Below are 24,851 nucleotides of genomic sequence, written 5' to 3' on the forward strand. Positions count from 1 at the left end.
CATATTACAGAGGGATATAAATGTATCCCTCATGAGTGATATCAAGTCATCTTGAGCCACAAACAACATTCCTGTCAGAAGGTAGATGCTGCAATCAGCTTTTGGCAAAATGACGTATCCTTTATTTGTCCACTTAATTGGTCTTATTTAAATAGAAAATGTATTTTTAAGAGTAATCTGGCCAAGTGGACATCAGAAATTCCCACAAAAAATATAACAATACCTCTATAATGATATTTTAAAAGGCCAAAAAGGACCGGATTGGTTATAACGTAGGTAAACAAGGAATTTTTAAAATGGGTGGGTTGTTCAGTAGGCTGTTCAGTGGATCATTTAGTCAATGGGGAGGGGGGTGTGGATTCCTATTCATTTTCTATAGTGGTCACTTTGATCGGGAACGCCACAGATGTAACAAGGTTGATAAAAAAAATTCAAATTTATGAATTTTTGTTGTAAAGTTTTAAATCGGTTAGATTTGACCAGAACACAACATAATATAGTTCTACATTTATAATTAACAGTGATGTGAAACAACTACAACTCTGAATCTGATTCAGTTTGTAGTTTGCAAGCTTGAAATCATCTCGTGGATCAGCTTCAACTGCTAACACTGTACTCTCATCTCTTCCGTCTCTCAGGGAAAAGACCTGAACGGCATTGAGTCAAACACATTTCAATTTGGATTCTTACAAAGTGAAAATGGGATTTACTATTTTTATTTTTCAATTAATTAAATTAATTAATTTTACCATTTGATCTGAGTTTTTTTACTGATCTTTTTCAATATTTATGTTTCATCCTTCACAGTTACTGAGTGACTAACCATACACATCAGTGCCAGACAGCAGGCACATGTGTGTCTAACCTTGCCCGCTTTGGGACCTTATAACTCAGTGATGACTCTGGAAATGTTGTGTGAGCTGAGGTTGGTCTAAAATGAGTGTTGTTTGGGCCAAATGTGACACAAATGTCACAACACAACATCAGCCACCTCATTTGTTGCTTTATAAATAAAATTGAATTGTATTCACATGGCTGGGAAGACTGAATCTGCAATAGGTAAGCAGCTTGGTGTGAAGAAATCAACTGTGGGAGCAATTATTCGAAAGTGGAAGACATACAAGATCTTCTTGTCACGTTCAGGTCACATCTGACCGATTTACAATTAAAACAATCATAAATATTGTGTTTTACATCTGATTGCCTCAAGGCCTAATGATATCCTCCACACCATGAACTTAAACATATGAAAGTGATGATCACCACTTTCATTGAAGTTTGAGTGTTTTAATCAACCTTGTTACATCTGTGGTGTTCCCGATCAAAGTGACCACAATAGGAAATGAATGGGTATCCACCCACTCACTGACTGAACGATCCACTGAATGACCCACTGAATGACACCCAGTGAATGATCCACTGAACAACACCCACTGAATGAACAAACACGGGTAAAAATCTCTTTATGTGCCCGTCCCCCATGTGAACCACACCTTCCAGACTAATCAGTGTATCATCTTCTCACAGACCCCATATATATGTAGCTCAATGTTTGCCTTGCACTCATTTTAGTTTAGCTTTTGCTGCACTGTGGTATGAGGTGCTAACCTGTTGACAGTGTTGGGAAGGTTAATTTTAAAATGTATTCCACCAAAGATTATAGAAGTAATGTATTCTGAATACTTTACAACTACATGAATGTACTATTGCTGTGTGATTTATTACTACTACTGAAGGCTTCTGTCACAATATGCCAGTGTGCAGGCAAGAGTAGGACCCAAACACAAACTCGCAGAGACAAAAAGTAAACTCAAAAAACACAGCTTTATTGCTGGCGTGGAGTGGGACACGAAAAATAATACAAAACTAAACTGGGAAAACTAAAGCACAAGGCACCACAGGGAAAAATCACACGGCTATGAGGGAGGACGCAACCCTGACAAAGAGAAACATGGGGCTTAAATACACTGTGGGATAACGAGGGGGAATGAGCCACAGGAGGAGAGCACAGCTGGGAGTAATTAGGCAGGACGAGACTCATCCTGCCTAAAAATCTCTTTGTGCCTATCCTCCACGTGAGCCACACCTTCCAGACTAATCAGTGTATCATCTTCTCACAGACCCCATATATATGTAGCTTGATGTTTGCCTTGCACTCATTTTACTCCGAGCACAATGAGTAGGCGACTGACCAAGCAGTTCTCTGTCGAAGACGTTCTGGTCCAGGTTTCTGGATATAAAGAGGGCACTGAAATTAAACAGGAGATAGATGAAGATGTCTCGGAAGTGGAAGACAACACAGATTTTGATCCAGACTTTGACGAGACTGACCAGTCAACAGATGGAGAGGGAGAGGGACCAGAAGAACAGGCACCTGAGGAAACATTCCAGTCCAAGAGTGGATACTTGCTCTGGTCTTCATCCCTCCGGGACAGAGGAAGTAGGCCAGGGCCAACACACTATGCCATATCTCGTGTGGATGACATCAAATCCAGCTTCCAACTCTTTTTACCAGAGTCCATTGAGGGAATTATACTGGAGATGACAAACTTGGAGGGGAAGCGTGTGTTTGGAGACACCTGGAGAAAAATCGACCTGGTAGACCTCCAAACCTACATAGGTCTGTTGATTTTAGCTGGAGTATATCGCTCAAACAATGAGGCTACAAAAAGTCTGTGGGATGCAGAGTCTGGCAGGCCAACATTCTGAGCAACCATGTCCTTAGAACAATTTCGTGTCCTTTCAAGAATTATTCAATTTGATAACAGAGATACAGGACAAAATGACAAACTGGCTGCCATCAGGAACATTTGGGACAGGTGGGTGGAGCGCCTTCCACTTATGTACAATCCAGGCCCTGAGGTGACGGTTGATGAGTGCCTGGTTCCTTTCAGAGGTCGCTGTCCCTTCAAGGTGTACCTTTCAAGCAATCCAGGGAAATGTGGAATAAAGGTCTGGGTAGCATGTGACGCCAGGAGCAGCTATGCCTGGAATATGCAGGTATACACGGGGAACCCCAGTAGTGGAGGAGCCGAAGACAGCCAGGGCGTGCGTGTTGTGCTGGACAAAACAACCAGTCTCCAAGGGCATAATACCACATGTGACAACAAGCCTGAACTTTCCCCTGCACAAGTATCCACCAGCGGAAGAGAGGCACTCTCATCAACATGTGCTTTCACTGACACACACACACTTGTGTTGGATTTTCCCACGGAGAATAGAAATGTCATCCCGATGAGCACGCTACACAAAGACGCCGCGGTCAGCACCACAGAGGACAGGAAGCCCCTTATAATCCAGGACTACAAGAAGAACAAAGGAGCTGTTGACTGCCTTGATAAGGTAATGTAAAGTTTCATCGATCCTGCATGCATTTCACTTTCATTTATGTGAATCATAGCATTTTGTGTACGACAGATTCAATATGTTCCAAATCTCTTATTTATTGTTCCTTTTATTGCAGCTTACTGGCACATACACCTGCAAGCTAATGACAGCTCGTTGGCCTGTGGCACTGTTCCACAAGATCCTTGATGTGTCTGCTTTCAACGCATATGTGGTGTGGACAGCCATCAACCCAACCTGGAATCAGGGGAAGCGTTTCAGGAAGAGACTTTTCCTAGCAGAGCTGGGGAAAGCTTTGGTGACTCCTCTTATTCAACGGCGCCAGCACATTCCCCGCACACCAGCCTCTGCCAGTCTGGTGGAGAGTGTGCAAGCCCCAGCCCCAGCCACTGGCCTGGCTGCTCTCCCCCAACAAAGACACGGGCAGAAAAGGAAGCGCTGTGAGCTCTGTGCGCCGAGAGACGACAAAACAAGCCTGAGATGCTGCAAATGTGATGCCTATGTTTGCAAGGCCCACTCTCATTTGACTGTCACATGCCACACATGTGCATGATACACACACACACACACACACACACACACACAACCACATGGCGTCATGTTGAGTTTGGTCTTTGGTTTTCCATGTATTTTTTTTACATTGCATGTTCATTTTGTATTACATTTTTTTTAGTGCTTATTTGTGTATTCACTGCAGTTATTTTATGTCTAATTCATGTTAAACACTACTTTGAGACATTGTTCAAAGCTAAAGAATGTTGAATAAAAAATTTGTAGGTGGAAAAAAAGTTTTTTGTGCTAATTTAAGAGCAGTTAAAACCAGTGGTGGGAATAACGGCGTTAAAAGTAACAGAGCTTTTTTGCTGTGGTTAATGGGTAATTCACTTTGCTGAAGGATAATGATAAAGGTCTTCACAAAAATAAAGGATGCCAGTAAATACCATTTTGAGTTACACAATGAAGCTGAGCTGGATCCTAGGCCAACGTTAACAGTGTGAGCACAGGAAGTGGTGCGAAACTCTAAAAGCACAGGAAGGAGACCAGAGTTCACTTACCTCCTTGTTTTTCACTCTTTGGTCTGTCTGAGCATTTTTGCTATTATTGATGTAACAATTCAAGATTTTTGAGCTGCCCAGTTTTCACTTTTTTTTTTTTTTTTTTTTTTTCTATTTAATTTCTTTGAGTTTGCTTTGAACGGCCAGTGAATAAATTACCCAGAAATGTTAATATGTTCCCTCTTGAATCCTTAAATTGTATGTGTACGCTCAGTCACAGACCCAGCACAGATGAGACTTTTCTGCTAAAACTTCCAAACTGAACACTTCCTGGTCAGTCTCCTTCACATGAAAAGCTTATTTGTGACAGTTTGGTTTCAAGACTTTTAATGTGAAACAAATGGAGGAAGTTTGAAGTTGTGACGCAGATGACATAGATGTAGTTGTAGTGAAGTGGTGCATTATTTTAACTGTGACTAGTCCCATGCTGTTTGAACTTTTTAGAGTTCGTCGCCTACTCCTCACCGAAGGGATCTACCAGTCCAACTGCTGGAATCCAGCTGCTGCACCTTCTGACCTGAGCATATTCATCATGAATCTGATCTGTATATATTGTCTTTAATCTTGTCATTAAATTCAATTACACACCTGCTGAGCGACTAAAAACTCAAAGATTAAGGATTTTTCTTTTGGTAAAAAAAAAAGTTGTGTGTTTAATGAGTTTTGATTTAAGGAAATGAAATATATGAAACTTTAGATGCTGTTTAAACTAAAGACATCTCCATCAGTAGATAAGAGTTTGTGCATGTGCTTCTTAGTTACTGTGTTGTTGATATTTGTGGTTGTGCTTGAACAGGACACATAGTGAGGACATCTGTGCCATCCATCCTCATTCAGTCTGTGGTAGTATGAGCGTGCAGCGTTTAAAGCGTGGAAGTACTGACCTTACTTTGAGTTTGATTCCATAAAAAGTGACAAAAACATTAGCGTCCGCTGTTCACTGCGTGGGAAGAAAACTTCTTTTTACAGCGAAAAAAACCCTAAACTTCTGAGCAAGCACCGAGTGCGTTGCCACGGGAATGTGAAACTGCCATATCCTTCCACTGACCGCTATGACACACCTGCACCAGGATAAACCTCCGCCTGCCTCACTCCTGCTATACAGGTAAAATAGAGCAACAGGACCACTGAGTCTTTGATTTTATTTATTTTCTGCTGTGTTTCACTTGCATTTATTTGAAAGAGTGAGTCTAAATAGGGGTGGGTTTTGATTATCGATTTATCAATTAAAATCGATTCTAGCTTGGATAACGTGATATCAATTCATTAAAATTTTTTAAATATAAATTTATTTCGCCCAAAACGCCAGAATCTCAGGTTAAACCTCACAAAATTTCAACAACCACCAAACAGCTAAAACAGTAAATGAGAGCAGGAACACAGATTCTGCACAAAGACGTAAACACAAAGCGCGGACCCGCCGACGGATCAGAATCAGTGAGCTCACTGATTCTGATGTTTTGGCGGGTCCGCGCTTTGTGTTTACGCCCTTTTTGACCTGATTCTGAAGCTGCTGGTTTTATCTCTCTCCAAACAATAATGACTGAACCAGCAGCGAAAGAAGCAGCAAACTACGCTTCACATAAACATTGTCATGAATTCCCTCTTACTGTTTTGCTGCCACCACGATAAAATCACACTACATGCAGAGATGTTTCTCTAATAAAACCTTTGTAACTTTGCTCTGCTTCAGTGTTGCTACAGCTTAAAGCACGGTCTGGTGCTGCCATCTAGTGACACTGGAATCATCATCTCTCACTCACTGTCATCCACATATACCCAGACCTACACATGAACCAGCAGATATACACACATGCACAGATGAAGGGATTTTGTTGTTAGTATTTTAATTATTTTTAATTATCCAAGCCATTTCCTCTGACATTTTATTTTTTATACTGAGATATTTTTCATATTATTTTGCCTAATTTTCAAACTTGTGAGATAAATAAACCATTTCTTATTTAATTATGATGTCATAAAGGAATAATCTTATTATCCTATCGCATCCTGATGAGTTTGATCCTGAATCAGATGACAAATCAGCTTTTATGTAAAACTTGCAGGTTTGAACCTGCAGACACCTGCCAGAGTCTCTGCAGAGGTTTTAGTTGGAGGGTGACGCTGGGGTGATGTGCTGCTACCTTCTGGCAGGTTCCTGTGACTACACACTGCTCTACAGGCATTCAGATGTAGTCCCTGTAGTATCTACTCCACAGTGGAGGCTTGTGCTCTTGTACCTGTGTGTGAAACTGAGCGAGCTGAGAGCATCAGCGACCACAACCGTCCACTTCTTAAACACAGAGGTCTCTGCTGTGTTTTCGCTCGCTCACCAGCAGTTGAGGATATCCTGTCATTAACCCTTACCGAACCAAAACAGGTAATTACACTGTAGCTGTAAAAAGCTGTTTGTCTACAAGCTTTCAATTAAAGAGGCGATAATCACTGTTATATGTTCAAGTGCATAGTATGGAGGATGTCATAAGGCCTTGAGGCAATGGCATGCAAAACACAATATTTATGAGTGTTTTAAGTTGTAAATCGAAACATGTAAACCGAACATGACAGGAAGGTTAAACGCATATTCACCACTGCATTCATTGTTAAAATCATTTTGTAATGTAGGATCAGCTAAGAACGTAATAATGAATGAATGTAATAACTGAGGGGAGTCCTCCGTTTCTCCCTGAAGGCGCAGGAAAGATGATGAGGAGGAGGTGTTAACAGTCCACCTCACAGGTGAGACTTGTTGAAACCAGCTGGTTAGGAAGCTGCAGGAGTTTGTATGTTAGTTAACTACCAACTGATGTCTAATCCTCCTTTTATCTTCTTCATGCTGTACTCATAGTAACAGCTGAGCTGCATGTGAAAACACACAGATCAAATTGATCGATCAGCCATCAGAGGAGTCGGATCAGTGGAGCTGCTTCTCTTCCTGATGTGCTGATCTCTCCCTGCAGAGGAGACACGACACCTTCACACACAAATACAATTAAATAATAAGTGAAAGCAGAGAGAACCAAATGAAAATGAACAAACACCTGTAATTGTGAGCAGCACGATTCTTCATCCGATTACGTGTCCGCGGCTCCAGGCCACACAGCTGTATCTGCCACTGTCTCTCTCTGTGGAGCGTTTAAAGGTCAGGCTGAACTGTCTGCTTTTCAGACGCTCGTCTTTCATCTTCACTCGGTCTCTATAATCCCGCTCCTGTTTGTCAGGCTTCTCAGGACGGTGCCACCACTCTACTAGAGTGTCTTCAGGCAGCTGAGCTGTGGTTTTAAAGGGCAACCAGACAGACTCCTCCACCTCCACCCGACACCCTGAGAGAACAGCAAACACAATGAGAAGAGAGTGAAATACAAAGATTTGACTGGTCAAAAACACCCACAAGGACTACAGCAGGTTCTACAGCTGCATTGTAGAGAGAACACTGACCAGCTGCATGGTACGGCAGCACTACTGCTATGGACCGCAAATGCCTGCAGAGAGTGATAACAACTCTGGAGAAGATCATCAGGACTCAGCTGCCCTCTCTGCAGAACATCTACCATCGCAGAGTCCAGAGGAGAGCTGCCTCCATCCTCAAAGACCCCACACACCCCCAACACGGACTGTTCACACTTCTGCCCTCGAGACAAAGGTTTAGAAGTGTGAAATTTGGAGTTTGGATTCAGGAGACAGACACTATCTCTACTTTTAAGATTAGGCTTAAAACTTTCCTTTTTGCTAAAGCATATAGTTAGGGCTGGACCAGGTGACCCTGAATCCTCCCTTAGTTATGCTGCAATAGACGTAGGCTGCCGGGGATTCCCATGATGCATTGAGTTTTTCCTTTCCAGTCACCTTTCTCACTCACTATGTGTTAATAGACCTCTCTGCATTGAATCATATCTGTTATTAACCTCCGTCTCTCTTCCACAGCATGTCTTTATCCTGTCTTCCTTCTCTCACCCCAACCGGTCGCAGCAGATGGCCCCGCCCCTCCCTGAGCCTGGTTCTGCCGGAGGTTTCTTCCTGTTAAAAGGGAGTTTTTCCTTCCCACTGTCGCCAAAGTGCTTGCTCATAGGTGTCATATGATTGTTGGGTTTTTCTCTGTATCTATGAAGCACCTTGAGGCAACTTTTGTTGTGATTTGGCGCTGTATAAATAAAATTGAATTGAATTGAATTGAAATCCAGACTCAACAACTCCTTCTTCCCCACTGCCATCACTCTTGAACAGCCGACCCACTTTGAATAGTAATAATGATTTTTTGCACATCAGGTCATCCTGCATATTAAGCTATAGCTCTTTTTCACGCATCTCTGTTTCAAATCTCCATATTTTGTCTGTTTTCTGTCTTCATTTATTTATTTGTACTATTTGTATTATATGTTCTATTTCTATTGTATATGTTAATCGGCATCTGTGGGTGGACAGCAAAGAAAGAATTGCTCAGAGAAATGCCTTTTCTCTTGTAAAACACATGACAATAACCTGGAAAGTATCATTATAATAGTAATATTACTCTTGATAAAAAGTATTAATGGCTTTCTCTAAAAGCAACATGAGGATCATGGCTCAGACGTTGTTTTGTCATTATTAGATAAAAAGGCCATAAACGTTCTGTGTGAGGGTTCAGTGTTAGCATGTTTCAGACAGCTGTCTGTAGTAGGAGACACTCACCTGACATGAAATACTGCCAGAAATAGAATAAAAGACCTCCAGAAACAACAAGAAACGCCAGGAGAGCTGTGGTCCAGGATGGAAATGGTTCTGTGGAGAAAGACAAAGAAGCATTTGACCTTTGACCTTTGACTAAATGTAATTCATGAAGGAATTTGTTAGATTTAAGATGGTAAAGTATTCAAATTCAAATTTTATTTGTCACATACACAGTCATACACAGTACGATATGCAGTGAAATGCTTAGACAACTGCTCGTGACCTAAAGAAAAAAAAAAAGACTGAATAGGATAGGAAATAAATATGAAAATTAAAATGAAGGGTAAATTTAGCTAGGAAGGAATAAAATAAAATATATTAAAGTTCAAAATAAAATAACTGTACAACAAAATACACAATATACACAATATACAAATATATAAGAAAAATATATAAATATATATTTCCTAATCTCCTTCAGGTAGGCCGTCTTGTTGTTATCAGAGATCAGGCCCACCACGACGGTGTCGTCAGCAAACTTAATGATGGTGGTGGAGCTGGTAGTGGCCACACAGCCATATGTGTACAACGAGTACAGCAGGCTCAGAACACACCCCTGGGGGGCTCCAGTGCTGAGAGTGATGGAGGCATGTCCTCGGTTGGAGGCAGCTGCTGCGGGCTCACCCTGAGACACACAAAGCTCCACCTTCAGTCCTGACACTGAAACATCCACTGTAGCTACAATGATGCAGATGTGACCCTCAGCAGGTGGATTTCCTCTCCATAGATGTGTTTCCATGTAGATCATTAGTTACAGCAGTTTTAACTGTAATTGTAGGGTCTTTACAATATAAAGTGCATGAACTGTTGATTTGATTTGATTTGATTTGATGCTATGTGAATAAAACTGAACGAATAAGTGCTGATGTTTATTCAGACTGTCTCTCTGATCGATCTCCTTGACCCAACCTCAGTAATTACTTCCAGCCAGCAGCCCCATCCCTGCAGGTGTGCTCACACACAGCTCCCCATCCATCAGTCCTCCAGCTTTAATCATGAGTTTAAACTTTCTCTATTAACTCGCTTTCATGGTGCCTCAGACTTAAAGCCTTTATTTCACCCCGCTCTCTTAGCTGTTTAACTGATTCATAACTGTACTTTTATTTAAAATATTCAATCATTTAAAATAATTACTAATATATGTATTATATGGGGGGCGATCGTGGCTCAAGAGTTGGGAGTTCGCCTTGTAATCGGAAGGTTGCCGGCTCTGCCAGTCTCGGTCGTTGTGTCCTTGGGAAAGACACTTCACCCGTTGCCTACTGGTGGTGGTCAGAGGGCCCGGTGGCGCCAGTGTCCGGCAGCCTCGCCTCTGTCAGTGCGCCCCAGGGTGGCTGTGGCTACAATGCAGCTTGCCATCGCCAGTGTGTGAATGGGTGGATGACTAGTCATCAGTGGACAGAGTACATCAACATTCATGGCTCTGAATACACAAACGTGCGCTTAAATGAGCTCACATTATTCATCTGGACTGATGGATCACCTTTGTTTTTATAAGTCAGCATTACCATGGAAATTACAGTAAAGCACTATGTAAACAGAAAGTGGATTTATTTGACTTCAGTCTTGATTCTGCATGGAAACAATAACCTGACATCTTTGGCTGGAATCATCAGTTTCAGAGCGTCACCTGAAACCATGGTTACTGACCTGCAGCCTGACGTCACTCTCAGCAGCTGCATGTATGAGTGTAGACACGTGTGTGCAGCTGCTCAGCCGGGTGGATATGTTGGTGGAAACAGTGAGTGTGACAGTGAGGGCCAGACGCAACATGAGCACATGACTGCTGTCAGCACACTCAAGTGTATAAAGGTCTGTACCCTTGCAGTCCTCTTGCTATGAGCGCTCATATCCCCCAAACCCAAGAGGACTAAGGAGTTCTGAGCATTGCACCTCCACTGCTGAGAATACAACCATGTTCAGCAAAGCTGTGTTGGCTTTGATTCTTCTCTGCCGGTTTACAAGATCTGTAGGTGAGTTTTTGCAGGAGAAAGATGGAAATCGTGTGTTTTGTCTGCACAGCAGTGTTCATGCACAGGTATATGTGTCTGTTTCTACACATGTGCATCATGTTAGACTCTTCTAATGTTGGGAAGAAAATGAAAACAGCATTTTCTTCACTTCTCTAACTAAAAATCTGCTGTTTTGTTTTCTGTTTATTTTTGCATCTGTCAAGATTCAGACACGGGCCCTGATTATCCTCAAGTGTTTTTATTACCGTGCGCTCAAATATGAGATTTGGAAGGACCGCTTGATTGTTTTTGTACTAGTGTTTGAAGTTTCTTTGCTAAATGACAGACCCTGATTCATGCACATGAAGGCTGTTGTGTTTATAGGTGTTGACAGACTCATGTTTAAGCATTGCCTCAGGTTTCATTGTGCAGGAAATGGACATGAAAATGAGTGGAAGGGGACTTTTTAAGTACAGAATTTGATACATGAAGATGAAGCTTTACAGCAGTGGCAGTTCCACACCAGATTTAGCAGGTTGGGCTCAGGGTGTTTTTTCATGGGGGCATTGAACCAAACCAAGAGGACAAAATTGAACTGCTTCATCTATGAAGGGGATTTATTTGGAGCACAAACAAAGTGAATGAACATTTAACAATGAAACAGAAGATTTCACATCCCGCACATGTGCACAGTTAATGTTTAAAAAGCACTGGCTGAAATGTCTATGGACTGAAACGTCTGCACGCATGACAACAGGCAGAGTCCATAGTTACAGAGAAGTCCACCCAAGGAGGACTTTCCTACCAGCTGGGCTGGAAGCTGTGCCTCCCGTCCCCCATTCATGTGGTGGGGAACGTCCTCAGACTGGGGTGGGGGGGTCATCCTTGATCCTGCTGATGTCTGAAAAGAGATGAATATGGAGTAAACATGAGGCTGTAACTGAGAACTATAGTAACTCATTACTTTATCTTTTCATTATTATTCATTAGTGTTAATGAAACTGCGTGTATGGAGTGTCATCACAGGGCAGTGTGAGACACACAGGTCTAAGGACTGGTCCACTGTGTGTCCCTCACAGCCCGTATCCTCCTCCTCATCCTCTCTGTGGCTCCCTCTCATTTCGGGGCTTTTCTGGTCAGATTCAACATGCTTGATCAAAGAAATTATTTTGGTCTTTCCTAGTAACCCAAGTTTACATGTCACATGGTTTACTTTTCACTCATATTATACAATATATACACTACAGTTTAATATTCATGATGATGTGCAATGTTCCCTCTAATTTTTCATGTGTCTGATTTTTCAACTCCCTGAGCGATCCCTTGGACCACTGTGAGCAACAGCAGACGTGTGCACTGTGGTCACGCCAGCATCAAATCCATCCAAGTTACTTGGTTTATTAAAATAATCAAATTACAGCATTTAGATTTATGTTAGACTACTTTTAATTAAGTGCTTTAGCCCACTTACAATGAAAATTTAAAAGTAAATCTTGTTCATGACCTGTGTAGTATGTTAACACTACTGGAAGTAAAAATAACTGGAACTCCAATTTTGAAAGCACAACTTTTTTTTTCTTTTTTTTTTTATAAAGCTCTGACTTTATGAGTATGAGTCTGTGGTCTGGGGAAGAGTCCTGTAACGCTGTCTGCAAAATACAGCATATAATGACCAATGTTGGGAAATTACTTATATAGTTACTTCTTCAAAAAAGTGACTGAGTTTTGCAAACAACAAAGTTTTTTGCATCTGTTTATCTAAAGATGCAGCCAAGGTGTTTTTTTAAATAAACATTTCAAACTATTTACAGAACAATCAGCTGTTCTGCATCAAATTTGATGCCACACAAATTATTTGTGCCACTCCAAAAAATAATTTCTGTCCACTATGAGATAAAGGAGAACAACAGCCTGATACCTGCAGGCCTGACAGCAGGAGATGTATCACTCCTGTAACACCTGTAACATTCAGCAGTCGACTCATGTTCTGACACACACAACAAAACAATTGACTACACTACACACTAACTACACAAGACAACACACTGACTTTAGACTCCAAACACGCTGAACATTGCAAACGCCGTCACTCCTAAACTTGTGTTGAAAAGCCTCGAGTACTGTACCCTTTTTCAATACGAGCTTCGGAAAGTTTCATTTGGCCCTCTCTATCACTGTGTGTGTTGTAACAGGAACAGGAAATGATACTCTACCACAAAGAGAACAAAAAACAAGTGACAGCACCACCAAAAACTTGACTGACTTTACTCCTACACAGCACCCATGCTATCTTGCATAGATGGAGCGCTTTAGGTTGAAGTTGTAAAATGTTGCTTTTTTTGTTTCTTTCTTTGTTTTTTGTTTTTGTCACAATCAAGTTGTTGATATTTAATTATCTGATGTCCAACCACACCTTATCGCTCTCACTCAGACTTACATGATTTAAACTTTAAAGTTACTTCATTAATTCCACCATCAGGCTGGGGTCTTTCTGTGCTTGTCTCCCCATGTTTGTTTTCAACACAGTCAGATTAACTGGTAACAAAAAACTGCCCATAGGTGCGAATGTGAGTTTGAATGCCTGACCCTAACTTATCTGTAACTCTGACACTAACACCACATTTTGAGTCTCAACAAATGTCTTCAAAATCATGGTGCCAAGAATTTGTCCCCATAAGGTCTGTTGGTCCCCACAAGTATATTAATTGTCCAATTTTTGGTCCCCACAAACACGTGTCAGGGTGAACACTCTCTCTCCCTCTCTCTCTCTTTCTCTCTCACACACACACACACACACACACAGCTCTCAGTAAGGCCTGTTTTTAGAATCACAGTAATTCTATTTTCAGATTCAGGATCATGCAAGTGATGAGTTGGTGACACAATTCTTATCTTCCTGGGTTTGTTACAGGAAGTGTGTGTGTGTGTGCATGCATGGGTTTGTGTGTGTGTGTGTGTGTGTGTGTGTGTGTGTGTGTGTGTGTGTGTGTGTGTGTGTGTGTGTGTGTGTGTGTGTGTGTGTGTGTGAGAGAGAGAGAGAGAGAGAGAGAGTTAGCGTTTGCCTTGAAATGTACTTAGAAAAGATTGATTCTGTCCTGTGTTGTCTCTTCTCTCCTTCAGCCCTGACAATTATCAGAGCTGAGTGTGGACAGGATGTCATTCTGCCGTGTCAGGTCCATAAAGATTATCCCACTGCGGCTGTAGTGTGGAGGAGAACTGACCTAAAGCGAGAAAAAGTACTTTTGTACCAGAGCAAGATGTCTCATCGAGCCAACAAGTATCCATCTTCAACTAGCCGCTTGCATCTGATGGATGGATGGATGGACAGTGGGAATTTGTCCTTGGCTCTGCAGGATGTGACGCAGGCTGAGAATGGAACATATGAGTGTCTGGCCATCGACAAAGAAAGATACCAATGGAAGACTCACATTGAGAATACTGATACCATCAACACCATCCAGCTGATGATTGTTCCAGTGGGTAAGTTTGTAGAGTCGTCAACAATCTGTTCTCTGTGTGCCTCAAATCACAACTACAGTTGCCTTGGTTACGCTGCAGTCTAGGCTGCTGGGGGATTCCCATGAGTGTTTCTTCTTACCTCACTATGTGTTTAGACACCTCTCTACACTGAATCATTAGTAATTATTAATCTCTGGCTCTCTTCCACAGCGTGTCTTTTCTCCTGTCCACGTCAGCTCCCCTCAGCTGGTCTCTCAGATGGCTGCTCCTCTCTGCGACTGGTTCTGCTGGAGGATTTCTTCCTGTTAAAAGGGAGTTTTACCTTCCCACTGTCACCTAAATTGTTTGCTTAAGTGGGTGGGGGTGCACTGCAGGACACCTGAAGCGTTGTTCCTTCAGTTACAGCCCCTTGTGAAGATCAGCCTTTGAGCCCCTTTCATAAAACGTCTGCACACATGAGGCCGAGGTTCTAGGAGTTATAGCACAATTAGTTTAATCATGACTTACAATAAACATGATGAAGTTGTTTTCATCAATCTAAACTCACTGCTCATGTTGTTAGGTATACCTTGTTAGCACTGGGTTGGCCCCCTTTTACCTTCAGAACTGCCTTAATCCTTCAAGGCATAAATGCAACATGGAGCTGGAAACCTTCCTCTAACATTTTGCTCCATGTTAACATGAAAGCGTTGCACAGTTCCTGCACATCCACGATGTGAATCTCCTGTTCCATCCCAAGATTTCTCCACTGGACCGAGAACTGAGTCACTGTCCTGTTCACCAATTAGTCTCACAGTGTTTTGTCCTGCTGGAAGATGGTGCACTGTGACCAAAATATGATGGACATGGTCAGCAGCAATGCTCACGTATGTTGTAACGTTCACACAATCTCAGACACTGAGGGGTCCAAAATGTGCCATGAAAATGTGCCCAGAGCAGCAGCTGGAACAGGCGGGATGGATCATAGAGAAGGTGTCAGGTTGTTGCTATGGGAGGGGAACGTGTCCTTTTATGCAGATATTGTTGATGAGACTTTGTAGAAAGCAGGAAGTAGATCATGTCTCACACCTGTCTTCTGTTTCTCACCTGCAGCTCCACCACTGAATGCTGGCAAAAGGCGGTTTGCTCCACCTACATGTGATTTGCTTTTGACTTTGGGTCTTCTCTCATATTTCTGTTCCTGTGTTTAATCTTGATGATTCTGTTAACACCGACCTCTGACCTGAAAGTCCTGCCTCTGAGTTTAAACAGAAAACTTTTTTTTTCATTTCGTTGGTTTTTTTCATATAACAGCTGTTACAATGAGTGATAATGCTGAGATTACATGTAAAGGGTGGAAACTCATATGTATGTATTCTTTTTGTGGTTTGTTTTTAAAGATAATCACAGATTTTGATTTCACTGCAGTTTTCCTCTTATAATCTACAGTTTTCATGGCTGTTGCTTTAAAGGAGGTACTTGTTTAGTATGTTTGGACTCACAGGCAGGAGTCACATTAGTTTCACTGATGTTTATGATGAAAACAAGACGATAACTAAACACCTCTGTCAGTGAACAAGATCCAATCAGAAGTGCAGTAAGTTTAAAGCACACGTTCGATCTGCTCCCACCAAACGCTCCACCTCTTTTAGCAAACAGTGAAACTGTTTCTCATCGACTATGACCAAAACTAAAAGACGCTGTTGTCAAAAGACTCTCCACACGTTCACGAACAGACTGAATTTACTCCACTAACAGTACAAACCAACGTTAGCCAATCAAATCACTGTTTGTGGAGCATCAACATCAACTATCAGGGTGTTGCACATGAACACTGTCAGTAACAGGCAGGTAGCATGGCTAACGTTAGCTGCTAATGAAGGCACTGCTTGCATGTGTCACAATTGGCTGGACATGCTTGCTATGCTATATACTGATGCTATGCTAGAGTGTTAACAGTTCCTGTAGTTCATGATTTAGAGCAGGGGTGGCACACTGACTTTAGATGGTGAACCACAATTATAGCTATAAATGGTACCATTACACTTACTGTTATTCTTTGACACAGTGGTATGACCCAGTCTGTCTTTGCCTGTGATTGGCTGTATCATGCCACCCCTGTTTGCATGGAGATCAGCAGGACTGAAGATTCAGCTCCCACATACATTCGGGCCATTAATAACTGACATATGAAAGTGTATTAGGGGCCTGATGTGACCCGCTGGCTGTATGTTGGACATCCCTGTATTAGACGCTAAGTCATGGCTGAACGGGCACAAACAGCGTCATGCATGCCCAGATTTGTTTCTCACTACTTTTTTTTTGAAAAAAGAAAAAAGAAACAAACAAACGCACCCATGAGCTTCAGATTGTACATTTGAATCTGTGTCACAGTGTTACTATGGGGATGAAGGAGCTGCTCCGTAGCTGTAACAGTCACTGCTAAAGGAGCTCTCAGCTCCTCCACAGCCTCCCGCAGGGGGTGGAGGTACTGTCTATCATGGGGGACAAATAAAATGTAGAATATGAGCCAACAGGCCACAGCACTGACTGTGCTCTAAAACAAAGTGCCATTAGAGCTGATTCAGAGCCAGAGCAGGCAGCTTTAACACTGACTCAGCTGCAGTGTGCCTGATATTTCTTTGTAACATAGCTCGAATGCTGCTTTATGTTTCCTTTGCTTTGTGTCTCTATTTGTAGCGTCGTGACTGTACGATAACTATCCTGTGATGAACCGTGAAACAGCAAGCGCCGTACGAAACACTCAAACACTTAGCCATCCCTGTTAACTTTACAACTCCTCTTTTGCTGAGCAGCTTCGCCAAGGAACATTGTGTTTGTTCTCAGTAAGTCATTTAAACGGTACTCTTTACAACCAACACACACACACACATGCAAAACAAACCAAAGAATCTATTTTCAAACTAAAGTGTTAATACTTTCTGTCTGTGTGTCGCTGCTGATTCTTAACACATGAGTGTTGTCAGAAGAAAATGACTCTGTTGCTATGGTAATCCCTGCATGAATGGATGTTTTTAGCCTTGTTTTTCTCTTATTTTTTTTTCTCTAACTGCATCATAATTTTCCCAAGTCTGAAAATTACACACGAGGACATAATTACCATCATGAATTAGTCTAAAGTTTAATTGCTGTTGGCAGTTTTTTTTAATGGAGAGAGAAAGAAAATCAACCAACACCCCAGAAAGTTCTAAAGTGTTGACTTGTTTGTGAGCAAACCTGCAGACTGAGCAGGTCTAATGATGATGTCCCTCTGGATAAGTCACCGTCTGTTCTTTACTGTAGAAAAGCCTTTTTAAAAAGCTGCCTTATTCATGCATATTCGCTTGTGTGCAGCCTGACACAGTGTTATCGCTGGGATTTCCCTCAGGTCTGCAGAAAGTGTCCTTAAAGTTGAATATTGTGACAGTAACAGTGAGACTGAGCTGCTCCATCTGTTTCTGCTGCCGCTGACTTCGGCTCCTTAACCCTTTAAGACGTACCATAGAAGAAGTCCACCAGAGCTTATATTATATTTTTACATGCTGTAGTGCCATTATTGGGAGCATTTCAAGTTGATATACATTAATGCAGACATATTTTAATAATATGTCTGCATTAAGTGCATGGTAATTACATAAATTGCAAAAAAGTGCAATAAACTACAAAAAAATTTAAAATCGTTTTTGTTTTTTTAACATATATTTCTAGTTAGAGAAATTTAAGAGGCTTATCCCTCAAAACTGTAAATACAAAAAAGTTGCACAAAATAGTTTCCCACCACAGGAAATGTATTTTGAGTGTCTTCATAGTTTTATTTTTTAAATACACCAATTTTTATATACTGCAGGAAAAACGAAAATAAATATTATAATGCAAATTTGCAAAAAAAACCCCAGCATGTGCATCAAAATAAACTATTTCCAGCAGTGCAATATGAGTCCTAAGCATCACAGAAATGACACAGAAAGTCATAAAGTCAAACATAACTTTTAAAAACACCAGTATAGGCTCATAAGGCCCTGATGACGTCACTTCCTGTTTCGGGCAGGTCATGGCGGACATGCGATAGTCCACGCTGATGGATGTAGGAAGTGTTACAAACAGCTGATCGGATCGGCAAAGCGTGTTTCTGGAATATTATGTTTTTGTTGCTGCAAGTGCTTTTTATGCCGTTTTTGCAAAGCTATATGTGGAAGGAAACTGTGACCTAGGACAAGCTGATGGCATAAGATGTAAGCACAACTCCTCCGGTTTCATATGCAAAAAAAATTATGGCGCTAGCTTCTGTGGTTGCAGTGCTACCGGGATTTAAAAATAGTTATGCAAAACGGAGCGTGCCCGCTCCGACCGGTTTTAAAGGGTTAAGCATCCTGATTTATCAGCACTGCAAGGACACAAATGTCACTGTTACAGAGACAGACATGCACACACAGCAGGAATGTGACTGAATATGGAATCACTAACAGGAAAAAAACTTTCAGCCTCAAACATGCAGTCAGGTGCTACACTGGCCTAACGACTGATGTGAGCTGAGCTCAGGGAGAAGCAAAGGGTGGAGGCTCATTTCATATGTCTTTAAACTCAGCAGTGTGAAATCCAAAGAGACTGGCACATGACAGACAAAAGCATCAGTGCTGTCTGTTCCAGCATCATTTTATGGTTTGCTTTTATTTCTCAAGATGATGCAGGGAGCCTGGCTCAGGAGCTACTGTCATGTTGTAACCGTGTTCCTGTGACTGTACTGTGATAACTCTGTGACCATGTGATGGAATTACTGTTGATAGTGTTCTGTATTAAAGTGTTACTGCAGCCGACCTGTCTGTGTGTCACTGTCTGTTCCTCCAACCTGTGGACTGCAGTGTCTTCAGCAGCAGGTGTTTGCTGTTTGCACCATCTGCTCAGATATTCTTAAATTAAAAAAGTTCCAAAATTAAATTTAAAACTGTATCTCATTGTACAACTGTATAGTGACAATAATGGCAATTATTCTATTCTATTCTAAATTTAAACATCTTTATTTAATCTGTGCTTTCTACTCAACAATGCAGCTACATCGAATGTTAAATATGTTTTTATTCTCCTCAATTCAGAAACTATACTAAAATATGATGCGAACAAAATTGGAGCGCTGGTAAAATTGAGGGGGGCACCCTTGAGTGATCAACTCCTTTCCCCAACCCCCCAAGACTTTCAATGTGTAACTTGTAGGTAACAGTGAAGGGGTGAATGAGGTCACTGCAGCAGCCCCACCCACCAGCAATGTTCCCTCTAATTTTTCATGTGTCTGAGTGAACACACAAACTCCCTGAGCGATCCCTTGGACCACTGTGAGCGACATCAGACGTGTGCACTGTGGTCACGCCAGCATCAAATCCATCCAAGTTTCATGGTTTATTAAAATAATCAAATTACAGCATTTACATTTATGTTAGACTACTTTTAAACTGCTTTAGCCCACTTACAATGAAAATGTAAAAAAAAAATCTAGCCATTGGCCTGTGTAGTATGTTAACGCTATTGGAAGTAAAAATGACTTGAACTCCAATTTCGAAAACACAACTTTCTTTTTCTTTTTTCTTTTCTTTTTTTATATATACAGCTCTGACTTGTATTATGCGTCTGTGGTCTGGGAGAGAGTCCTGTAACTCTCTGTCTGCAAAATACAGTATATAATGACCAATGTTGGGCAAATAATTATATAGTTACTCCTCAAAAAAGTAACTCAGTTTGGCAAACAACAAAGTTTTTTGCAGCTATTTTTTTTTAAATGCAGCCAATGCATTTTTAAATAAACATTTCAAACTATTTACAGAACAATCAGCTGTTCTGCATCAAATCTGATGCCACACAAATTATTTGTGCCACTCCAAAAAATAATTTCTGTCCACTGTGAGATAAAGGAGAACAACAGCCTGATACCTGCAGGCCTGACAACAGGAGATGTAGCACTGCTGTAACACCTGTAACGTTCAGCAGTCGCCTCATTGCTCTGACACACACAACAAATCTACTGACTACACTACACACTAACTACACAAGATTTGCGCTACACGTCTCAAATCTCTCACATCTCAAAGCACCGCCGTCACTCCTAAAATTTCCCCCCGTTTCTTAACAACTAGATGCCACGTTACCATATCATTTTTTGATTGGTCGACATGGTACTTTTTTGGACGAATAGGAAAGAGAGAGGGGGTGGGGGGGTTTGTTTTTGCTCACAGGTGGAGAGCGCTTTCGAGGCTTTTTTCTTATAAAACGCAGTTTTTACCGTTTCTTCCCGCAGTAAATATAAACAACGATAGTATTCAGCAAGGAAACCAAACATTGCATTCTTTTTTTAAAATCACAACTCTGGTTTTACGTGGCCTATCAACACAATTTAAAAACTGGTATAAAGTCCACACTTTTTCCATCAATTGTTTCGTCTGTCCTGCTCACATCTCCAATGGTTGTCCACGTTGTCATTAACGTGGCTTCACTCCACATCAGCTCCGGTGTCGGCACATAAGGACGCTGTCATAGCCTGTCAACGACATCGATTGGCTGCGTATACGAATGTGAATCGCTGGACTATGGGATAACGTGGGATCGTTCTAATCCCATACGGGAGCAGCCAGTCACTTACTGACTAACACTGCAAAACAGAATTGTTGACGTATTCATTTTAATTTCAATTTAGGTTAGATTTTTTTTGTGTGCGCAACACAGATTTTCTGTGCGCAGAGACCGTGCCAGCAGTGCGCAATTGCGCACGTGCGCAGCTTAGAGGGAACATTGCTCACCAGCCTCTGCTGTTCGCGAGTACGGACTTTGTAAGTTCACACGGGAGTCCAGAATTCCACAGAAAGCAGCAGATCACTCTACAATTTCTATGGTGACAACACAGCTCCAGAGTTTTCACTGCCATCCCCTCTTAATTTAACTGTGCTTAATATTTGCAATAGAAATTACAAATGTAGTAGATTAAAAAATATATAATTAAAAAAGTATCTTAAGCACTTTGGCAAAAATCAATTTTACATATCATCAGTTTCACAATGTCTAATAAGCTTCAGCACAACCACTACATGACAGAAACGAGGCTAATGTCTCTATTAATAAAATAGTACACATGTATGTCTGAATAAAAACAAACAGGTGAGATGTTAGAACACTTTTATTTGTATTTTAGTAGACACTAAAACTTACAATACACAGCTGCTGGGGTTTGGAAGAGAATTGAACAAATGTTTAAAATATAATCGGATCATTTTTGGAGCAGCCTTCAGGATCTCCATGCATTAACATGCTGTTTTTGCTGAATTTAATTATTTGTCATCTTAGATGTAATTCTGATCCAGCTGTTTAAATAAGAACAGAACATTTTACATCAGGGGATATGATGGGTGTAATTCAAAATACAGTGACCACTCTCCAAGTAAGAATTCAAGCTTAACTTTAGTCTTCACCAAACCGATTTACTCAGGAACAAATAAAATTGCCATTGCCACTTTTGAGTTAGATTTAGCTGCACCAAGTTCACAGTAGCTGTGGACTCCACTTTATTGCTCGATAAAGTGGAGCGAGAACACATCTGGGAATTTTGAGCATACTTGGGCTTGGCTTGATGCGTACTTTGAATTGATGACTGATGACGTATCACAAGTCCACGAGAACAACTGAGACAATGCATCCATGATATGAGGTTAGTTATTAATATACTGCTGCATATAGATACATTGTGAGGTTTTAAAAACCAAGCTTTAAAATGAGCAGTGATCATAAAAACCGAGAGAGGCCGACAGTGATCACTGACTTTTTTTAGGGACTTGTTGAGATTAAATAGAACAAGATACAAAGCATTAAAAAATGTTAAAAACACAACAGCCTTATTAAACGCAGAGTAATTTGGACCTGGAAGCAGGGTTCATACATCATCACTTAAAGACAGGATTGAGAAACAGCCTGAATTTACATGGGGGACCACATGACTTTAGTTGGGCCGGACCACTGAAACATCCTGTCACTGTGAAGGAGTCACATATTTAAGTGTTTTTCTATATGATGAAGAAAAAGCTCTGTGACAACAACAGAAACCTGTCAGCACGACTCCTTAAACTGTAAGAAATAAAATGATAGAAAAAGTTCTGATAGCTCATCAATCATCACAAAAAACTGAAATTTCTATAGTAGAAAGTGAAAAACAAACTTTTCTGTCTTCAATTGTTTATTGCTGAATGACTTTGTGTAGTATAAATGTTCATAAGGGAGGTTTGTATCTGCAGGAAAAGCTTTAAAACTATGATAATACAGTAAAAATCCAAAATGTCTGCTTGTGTTTGTCTGTGGTGACCAGCGGATCAAACAAGTTAAGAATGATAACTTATAATTGTAATTTGTAATTCTTACAGCTTTAAACGCACAGCAAGCCTGTGAGACTCGTTCAGACTCAGACTGAGCTGTTGCTCATACTTGCCAACCTTGAAGCCTCAGAATTAGGGAGACGTTCAAAAGGGGGGATTACATACACATATACAAAAAACTTGAATTTTACAGTGTTTATTTATTTAAAATTATTTATTTAAAGTAAGTTAAATGTCACTTTTATTACTGTCCAAATTCAGAGGCTGCATCGACCTAAGGACCCGGCCTTCGTGGTCTAAGTGGGCCAAGTCCTCCGAAAGGCGGGTAGGCCGTAAGTGAGCGACTGTGATGGTCTAGCGTTCAGAATTACGTCACGGGCTCTCTCAGTGGAGTGAAACTCTGCCGTCTGCTCCTTGCTATCTAAATATAACCGGACGCTGGCGTAAATTCTTGACCGTCTCACACTTCTGTTTAATCAGTTTTCTGTTTGACGTTTTTTTCAGCAGTGTCACAACCCTGGAGGAATCCTCCCGAGGGATTAATAAAGTTTTTATTTAATCTCATCTAATCTAATAACTTTAATCTCAGCAAAACCAATTTACTCAGGAACAAATAAAACACTGAAAAAGTCCAACAATAAAATTTTTAGGTTATCGAGTTACTTAAATATCATGTTTAACCTGAGTAGCGAAAGACCGCAGGGGTTTGAAAACGATGTGCCGGGAGTTTGCTATTCTTGCCGGCTCAGATATTTGAAGTTTATTCTCACCTGAAAATATGCTAAAAGTTTATTTTGTGACCCAGAAAGAGTAATAGGAGTAATCTTAAAACTAAATAGCTGCCGCCATTGTTGGAAACTGGAATTTGCTGGGTTTTGGTTCTGGGATATGGTTTTCATTTTTGTTGTCCGGGTGGAAAATCAGCAGAAATTCAGGAGAATGGTGGCTCTGGGAGATTTTCAGGAGGGGCACTGAAATTCGAGATTCTCCTGGAAAAGATTCAGGAGGGTTTGCATGTATGCTGTTGCTCTGTGTTACATGCTCACATTTCTGCATCTCTGCCATTCAAACACACTTTGTATTCACTTTGTTTGATCTAATATTCAATTATTAGTCGAACGCTGCTCATTTTACATTTTCCTGACACTCTTGTATTTAAATCGGCTTCCGTCTCTCTGTGTACCCGGCCTGTACCCAACCATGGTATGACAGTCTGTCTTTGCATGTGATTGGCTTTATGGTTCCACCCCTGTTTGCATGGAGATCAGCAGAGCTGAACATTCAGCTCCCACATTTGCTCAGGTCATTAATAACTGACATATAAAAGTGTATCAGGACCGGATGTGGCCCGCTGGCCATATGTTGGACATCCCTGCCTTAGATGCTAAGTCATGACTGAACGGGCACAAACAGCGTCATGCATGCCCAGACTTGTTTCTCACTACTTTTTGTGAAAAAAAGAAAAAACAAACAAACAAACAAACCCACTCATATGACTTTAGGAAGTCAGTTAGTATTTGTTCTACCTGCCAGCAGGTGAAAGTCATATCACATGAACGTGACAATCACAGCGACACACAATGATGTAGAACATGATAGTGATGTGCGATTTCCTTTCCGATCCAATACCAAGTAATATTCAGGGTGGTATCGACGATACTGATCCGATACCGACACTTTGTACAAAAGCTTATTTTATTCATTGTATCTTTTATTGTATCTCAAATTATAGCGTCATAGTGATTATAAGACATCAGATTACTTGTTCTTATCACTTAATAATGCAGAGTTCATCATATATAGAAATAAAAAAAAAACTGAAGTTATGCGCTATTTGAACACCTTGCCTGCCTGCAGCACTGAAGGACTCTGTGAGAGACGTCTGTCTCGCCCTAGCAGCACCTGACTCTCTCCTCCTCTTCAGTTCACCTCAACATATCCTCGTCATATTCTGTGATATGATTTACTCTGAGGTGTTTGACGAGGTTAGTGGTCTTGCCACATGTATCACA

The 24,851-nt window shown here is 41.1% G+C and overlaps 1 protein-coding gene and 1 long non-coding RNA gene across 2 annotated transcripts in view; one reads left to right on the forward strand and one right to left on the reverse strand.

The window, feature by feature from the left end:
• The first annotated feature begins 10,939 nt into the window (after positions 1–10,939).
• Positions 10,940–15,363, forward strand: LOC146673518 (uncharacterized). The gene is made up of 3 exons (XM_085402016.1): positions 10,940–11,080; positions 14,180–14,539; positions 14,729–15,363. Exons 1-3 carry the CDS (start codon positions 11,023–11,025, stop codon positions 14,869–14,871), a joined length of 561 nt encoding a protein of 186 aa, XP_085258142.1. The 5' UTR covers positions 10,940–11,022; the 3' UTR covers positions 14,872–15,363.
• LOC146673519 (uncharacterized) overlaps positions 11,692–24,851 on the reverse strand; it is a 29,369-nt gene continuing 16,209 nt past the window's right edge. Inside the window, exon 3 of the long non-coding RNA XR_014910524.1 lies at positions 11,692–11,960. This is a non-coding gene — a long non-coding RNA (uncharacterized LOC146673519). The remainder of the gene's footprint in view (positions 11,961–24,851) is intronic.

Source organism: Rhamphochromis longiceps, linkage group LG3 (genome assembly GCF_057381845.1).
Source record: "Rhamphochromis longiceps isolate RC_006_pf linkage group LG3, R_longiceps_female_GT1.1, whole genome shotgun sequence".
NCBI classification, from domain to species: domain Eukaryota; kingdom Metazoa; phylum Chordata; class Actinopteri; order Cichliformes; family Cichlidae; genus Rhamphochromis; species Rhamphochromis longiceps.